Source organism: Notothenia rossii (assembly GCF_949606895.1).
Source record: "Notothenia rossii genome assembly, chromosome: 9".
NCBI classification, from domain to species: domain Eukaryota; kingdom Metazoa; phylum Chordata; class Actinopteri; order Perciformes; family Nototheniidae; genus Notothenia; species Notothenia rossii.
In genome coordinates this window covers 82167946-82175445 of record NC_136907.1, presented here as the reverse complement: position 1 = coordinate 82175445, position 7500 = coordinate 82167946, and the positions used below count along the sequence as shown (strand labels likewise).

Below are 7500 nucleotides of genomic sequence, written 5' to 3'. Positions count from 1 at the left end.
ACACGTATTAATACACAGCAACACGTATACACAATAACACGTATTAATACACAACAACACGTATTAATACACAACAACACGTATACACAATAACACGTATTAATACACAACACGTATTAATACACAACACGTATACACAATAACACGTATTAATACACAACAACACGTATTAATACACAGCAACACGTATACACAATAACACGTATTAATACACAACACGTATTAATACACAACAACACGTATACACAATAACACGTATTAATACACAACACCCCCCCCCCCCCCCCCCCCGCCTGCAGTACAACAGCACGTAATACACAATAACACTATAACTGAGCCCCCCTGCCTAAATACACATTACTACACGGTTAATACTGGATAAGAGACTGTTGCTAAGGTAAATAATGACTGTTGCTAAGGTAACTGTTGCTTAAGTAAATAATGACTGTTGTATTGTTACACAGTGTTGTGAGTACTTGTACTGTAGAAGAGTATTAGTACACAGTGTTGTGAGTACTTGTACTGTAGAAAAGTATTAGTACACAGTATTGTGAGTACTTGTACTGCAGCAGAGTATTAGTGCACAGTGTTGTGAGTACTTGTACTGCAGCAGAGTATTAGTACACAGTGTTATGACTACTTGTACTACAGCAGATCATTAGTACACAGTGTTATGAGTACTTGTACTACAGCAGAGTATTAGTACACAGTTGTGTGAGTACTTGTACTGCAGCAGAGTATTAGTACACAGTGTTATGAGTACTTGTACTACAGCAGAGTATTAGTACACAGTGTTATGAGTACTTGTACTGCAGTACTACCTTCAGGGATACCAGACACACAGGTAGCTTCAGGTGTTCAGGTAAGCTCAGATCTACAGGTGATCAGGTTCAGATCTATAGGTTCAGATCTACAGGTGATCAATGTGTCAGGTGTCCCTCCGAAACAGCTCAGGCAGGAAGTAGAGCCTCTCTGTTGCCATGACAACCTGAGAGGTCAGCAGGTGATGCTGACAGCCGTTATGCTCCTGTTTGCATGTTGTTAGCATGTTGTTAGCTTTTGTTAGCATGTAGCAACAGGCTAACCTCAGCCCCTCGCGCTGCTTCGGTCTTACCTTGAGCGTGACGTCACACAGCTTCCCCTGACGTCGCACCTCCTCCATGACGACATAGCCTCGCGCGGGCAGGTCGCTGACGGAGAAATGAACCAAGTCCTCGAGCTCCTCGCACGAGACGTCTCCCATCGTCAGAGCAGCACGAGCCCTCCGGACCACTTCCGGCCTTCAAAGTAAGAGTCCGCTGTCAAACTGGTTTCTAAAGCTTTGAGGAGTGGCCTTCAAAATAAAAGCTCAGCCCTGGTACCTTGGTTGCTGATTGGCTAATGGTTACACAAGACAAAACATCGTTATGACCTCATCAAGTAGCCAAAATCTGATCAGCTCATTTTTAGACAGGTTTTTATAGAAATGGATCAAAAAGAGAGAGAATCTTTGTTCCTGAAACTTTCAGAGTCTCTTTCCACAGAGGGGACACATGCTGATGTAGAAGAGACATGAGGAAGAGGGGACACATGTTGATGTAGAAGAGACATGAAGAAGAGGGGACACATGTTGATGTAGAAGAGAGGAAGAGGGGACACATTTTGATGTAGAAGAGACATGAAGAAGAGGGGACACATGTTGATGTAGAAGAGACATGGAGAAGAGGGGACACATGTTGATGTAGAAAAGACATGGAGAAGAGGGGACACATGTTGATGTAGAAGAGACATGAAGAAGAGGGGACACATGTAGAAGAGACATGGAGAAGAGGGGACACATTTTGATGTAGAAGAGACATGAAGAAGAGGGGACACATGTTGATGTAGAAGAGACATGAAGAAGAGGGGACACATGTTTATGTAGAAGATACATGGAGAAGAGGGGACACATGTTGATGTAGAAGAGACATGAAGAAGAGGGGACACATGTTGATGTAGAAGAGACATGAAGAAGAGGGGACACATGGTGTTGTAGAAGATACATGGAGAAGAGGGGACACATGTTGATGTAGAAGAGACATGAAGAAGAGGGGACACATGTTGATGTAGAAGAGACATGAAGAAGAGGGGACACATGGTGATGTAGAAGATACATGGAGAAGATGGGACACATGTTGATGTAGAAGAGACATGAAGAAGAGGGGACACATGTTGAGGTAGAACAGACATGAAGAAGAGGGGACACATGGTGATGTAGGAGAGACATGTGTCCCGTCTGTGTGAAGAGAGTCTCTTTCCACAGAGGGGACACATGACACTGTGTGCTCTGCATGTGAGAGAAGAGGTCTTCATCCTTCCCAATTCTATTCTATCTATCTATAAGAGACATGTGTCCCCTCTGTGTAAAGAGAGCTAACAGCTAGCCGTCAGTAGCTATAAATTATATTATATATAATTATATAGATATCATAATGCTAACAGCTAGCCGTCAGTAGCAATAAATTATATAATATATAATTATATATAAAGATATCATAATGCTAACAGCTAGCCATCAGTAGCAATAAATTATATAATATATAATTATATATAAAGATATCATAATGCTAACAGCTAGCCATCATTAGCTATACATTATATAAAGTTATGTATAAACATATTATAATGCTAACAGCTAGCCGTTAGTAGATATAAATTATATTATATATGGTTATATAAACATATTATAATGCTAACAGCTAGCCGTTAGTAGATATAAATGATATTATATATAGTTATATATAAACGTATTATAATGCTAACAGCTAGCGGTCATTAACTATAAATTATATTATATATAGTTATGTATAAAGGTATCATAATGCTAACAGCTAGCCGTCATTAGCTGTAATTGCTTGCTGGTTATCTCCTGCATTAGTTAATAGTTACAACGTGATACAGGAGAATATCGATTAGAGCAGTGTTTCTCAAACCTTTTCGTACCAAGGACCACTTAACCAAGAAAAAAACACTCGCGGACAACCTAACTCCACAAATATTAAAAAACACATGGTTTTTCTAGAACAGATTACAAATCGCCTGAAATGGTACAAACAAGTGGCAACATTTGTGACGAAGGTGTTGCGCTGGGCTATATCATGCAATCGAAAGTGACTGAATTGAAACTTAAGTTCGCTCCATTGCGGAGATATTCCCGCGAGAGTGCGGAAAACTTAAATGTATTTATTTATTTCAAATGTGAAATGTTACCAATATACTCACGGACCACTAGGGGGCGCTCACGGACCACCAGTGGTCCGCGGACCACATTTTAGATGAATACATCAACAACAACATATTTAACAATGAATGAAAGAGTTAAAGAATCAGCTGTAATTAAGAACGATTGTTTTAAATAAAGTTTTTAATCACTGATTATTGATCACACACATACACACGGTATTCATTGATTACACGTTAACATCACTGTGTGTCTCTGTACAACCATATAGAGACACACAGTGAACTGCAGCTCTGCTGTGATTGGTCAACCACTGAGAGATGTCCCTCCCCTTATTAGCCTATCCCGCACAATGTGTTGGAGCGCTAGCCAATAGGAGCTCAAGTGTTCCATAGTGATGTCACTAAGGAAAAACCAATAGAACTACAGGGAAGCGAGGAGGGCCTCTTTAAGAATATAGGCAGCTGAATGAAGGACTGTGATTGGTTGGTTTGAAATGAGATCCAGTATGAACAGGTTCCTCAGAGTCTGTGGTTCTCAGCTTTATTCATGTCTCTCACTCAGCGCTTCACATATTCGCATGAGTCTCTCTGACAGGAAGTGGAGCACAGCAGCTTCCTGTCTGAGTCTCTCTGTTTCTTCCTGTCTCCTGTCTGTCTCCCTGTCTTCAGAAGGGCATCCCTCTGTGTGTGAGACAGAGACAGGAAGCTGCTCTCCTCCACTTCCTGTCCTCAGAAGGGCATCCCCCCTGAGATCTTGCGGGCCACCTGGTCCTCGGGGCTCTCCTCCTCGCCCCCCCTCTCCCGGTTCCAGTCCTTCAGGCCTGGGGGCAGCGAGGTGTCCTCCTCCTCCCCCCCCGTCCCCTCCACAAACTCCTCGTACGTCGACTTCTCGGAGAACGGCCGTTTCCCCAGCAGCTCCACCATGTCGCTCTTATCTATAACCTCCTTCTCCAGCAGCATCAGCGCCACCTGGTGGAGGGGGGGGGGGGGGAGTTACACTGAGGCAACTACACATATATATACACACTGTTTATATATATATATATATATATACATACACTATATACAACTAACAGAACCCCTCCACCAGGAGCATCAGCGCCACCTGGTGGAGGGGGGGAGTTACACTGAGACGCTGAGGCAGACTACAGATAAATGCATCCTGTACTTGTCTCATTGTGTGTGAGGGACGATGTGCAGACTGTACTTGTCTCATTGTGTGTGAGGGACGATGTGCAGACTGTACTTGTCTCATGGTGTGTGAGGGACGATATGCAGACTGTACTTGTCTCATTGTGTGTGAGGGACGATATGCAGACTGTACTTGTCTCATTGTGTGTGAGGGACGATGTGCAGACTGTACTTTTCTCATGGTGTGTGAGGGACGATGTGCAGACTGTACTTGTCTCATGGTGTGTGAGGGACGATGTGCAGACTGTACTTGTCTCATGGTGTGTGAGGGACGATGTGCAGACTGTACTTGTCTCATGGTGTGTGAGGGACGATGTGCAGCCTGTACTTGTCTCATGGTGTGTGAGGGACGATGTGCAGACTGTACTTGTCTCATGGTGTGTGAGGGACGATGTGCAGCCTGTACTTGTCTCATGGTGTGTGAGGGACGATATGCAGACTGTACTTGTCTCATTGTGTGTGAGGGACGATGTGCAGACTGTACTTGTCTCATGGTGTGTGAGGGACGATGTGCAGACTGTACTTGTCTCATGGTGTGTGAGGGACGATGTGCAGACTGTACTTGTCTCATGGTGTGTGAGGGACGATGTGCAGACTGTACTTGTCTCATGGTGTGTGAGGGACGATATGCAGACTGTACTTGTCTCATGGTGTGTGAGGGACGATGTGCAGACTGTACTTGTCTCATGGTGTGTGAGGGACGATATGCAGACTGTACTTGTCTCATGGTGTGTGAGGGACGATGTGCAGACTGTACTTGTCTCATGGTGTGTGAGGGACGATGTGCAGCCTGTACTTGTCTCATGGTGTGTGAGGGACGATGTGCAGACTGTACTTGTCTCATGGTGTGTGAGGGACGATGTGCAGCCTGTACTTGTCTCATGGTGTGTGAACTGAGGGGTTTCTGTTTGACTCTACAGCACTTTGGTATGGAGGTCTCTAAGTATATGTATACCAGAGTTCCCGTTAGACGGTAATTACCGGACTACGACCGGTAAAATATGCTGAAGACCGGCAAATCTAAATCTCTCCGGCCACTTATGTGACAGACTAAAGAGTCCATTCTAATGTCTACCACTTCATGTGGAGAAAGAGATGTTCTGTATGGGTTGATTGTTCGTTGATCTGTTGGTAATGCCTCGGGGTTCCGGTGGGCATGTAAACAAATGCATAATGCTGCGCTATACTTTGTGGCCTCACCCGGTTGCATAGCAACACTTATTGTTTAGGTGTCTTTTAATAAGCAGGTAGTGATATCATTATCTAGAACTAGCTGGATCTGATCCATATGGACATAAACAAGAGTGAAGTCTAATCTGACGGGAGAGAGAGATCAGCTGCTGCTGACGAGTCCACACGCAGCTCTGCATGATCACATGCAGCGGTGAGCGGACCAAACACACACTTCAGGTTAGAATATCACACGTAGCTATTTTAATGACCTCTCAAACTACCGTAACTAGTTATAGATATGTTTAGTTTTATTGTCGGGTCACTCATTACTGATCCGCGAGCTGCATGATAAATAAAAGAAAATATTCTAACGGGAACTCTGATGTGTATATGTATATACATACTGCATACATACACACACACATACATACATACACACACACTGCAGGTAGGGTCATACACACACAGTACCTTCTCCACCTCCCCCCGCCTCCCCTCCAGCAGACTGAGGGTCCTCAGGTGGGCCGTGCTGATCAGAGCGCGAACCTCGCTGTCGATCAGCCGCGCCGTGGCCTCGCTGTACGGCTTCTCCAGAACCATCTCTCCCTGCCGCGGGAGGTCGAAGGACACCTGGCCCACCTTAGAGTTCATCCCAAACTGCACAATCTGACACACACACACACACACCCACACAGAGAGACACACACACCCACAGAGAGAGACACACACACACACACACACACACACACACACCCACACAGAGAGAGACACACACACCCACCCACACACACAGAGAGAGAGAGAGAGAGAGAGAGAGAGAGAGAGAGAGAGAGAGAGAGAGAGAGAGAGAGAGAGAGAGAGAGAGAGAGAGAGAGAGAGAGAGAGAGAGAGAGAGAGAGAGAGAGAGAGAGACACACACACACACACACACACACACACACACACACACACACACACACACACACACACACACACACACACACACACACACACACACACACACACACACACACACACACACACACACATACTTAATTCAGTTGGAATTGTTTTAATCGGTTCAAAATGTCATAAAAAATGGTGGAGGTTTGTGTATGTTCCTGAGCGTAGGCGCTGTGTGTGTGTGTGTGTGTGTGTGTGTGTGTGTGTGTGTGTGTGTGTGTGTGTGTGTGTGTGTGTGTGTGTGTGTGGGTGTGTGTGTACCTGAGCGTAGGCGCTCTGAGTGACCTTCCTCAGGTCGTCCTGAGCTCCCGTTGTGATGCGTTTGAAGAAGAGCTCCTCAGCGACTCTTCCTCCCAGGGTCATGCACATCCTGTCCATCAGCTGCTCTGCGGTGTACAGGTACTGCTCTCTGGGCAGGTACTGAGCGTAGCCCAGGCCCCTCCCCCGAGGGATGATGGACACCTGGGGGCGGGACATAAAGCCGTCAATCATAATACATGTTATTTATATAGCCCAGCCCCCTCCCCGAGGGATGATGGACACATGGGGGCGGGACATAAAGCCGTCAATCATAATACATGTTATTTATATAGCCCAGGCCCCTCCCCCGAGGGATGATGGACACCTGGGGGCGGGACATAAAGCCGTCAATACTAATACATGTTATTTATATAGCGCTTTTCCTGGTACTGAAAGCGCTTTACAAGCAAGTAAAGAGAAAATAAGAACAAAAGTAAAAAGTGCTGAGCTAGTTGGAAGAGGGGGGGGGTTAGGGGATTAGGAGTCGAAGGCAAGAAGAAAGAGACATCATTGAAATCTCTCCACTGCAAGAAGTGAGACAGGAAGTGAGACAGGAAGTGACCTGATGAGAGGGTCGGCGTGCTCTAGGAACCACCCGGCGACAGCGTGTCCCGCCTCGTGATAGGCCACCGTCTTCTTCTCCTCCGGCTGCAGCACCTGGGTCTTCTTCTCCAGACCTACACACACACACAC

The 7500-nt window shown here is 45.5% G+C and overlaps 2 protein-coding genes across 2 annotated transcripts in view; both read right to left on the bottom strand.

Annotated features, from left to right (window-relative positions):
- Positions 1-1295, bottom strand: part of klhl18 (kelch-like family member 18) — a 14563-nt gene extending 13268 nt beyond the window's left edge. The window contains exon 1 of the mRNA XM_079650547.1: positions 1115-1295. Within this exon, the coding sequence (XP_079506673.1) occupies positions 1115-1243 (129 nt within the window). The 5' untranslated portion in view covers positions 1244-1295. The remainder of the gene's footprint in view (positions 1-1114) is intronic.
- Positions 1296-3364: 2069 nt separating this feature from the next.
- The window catches only part of afg3l2 (AFG3-like AAA ATPase 2), a 38183-nt gene continuing 34047 nt past the window's right edge, over positions 3365-7500 (bottom strand). Inside the window, exons 12-15 of the mRNA XM_079651092.1 lie at positions 7371-7488; positions 6769-6971; positions 6037-6231; positions 3365-4170 (exon numbers count right to left, since the gene is read on the bottom strand). Coding sequence (XP_079507218.1) covers positions 3931-4170; positions 6037-6231; positions 6769-6971; positions 7371-7488 — 756 coding nt within the window. The 3' untranslated portion in view covers positions 3365-3930. The remainder of the gene's footprint in view (positions 4171-6036; positions 6232-6768; positions 6972-7370; positions 7489-7500) is intronic.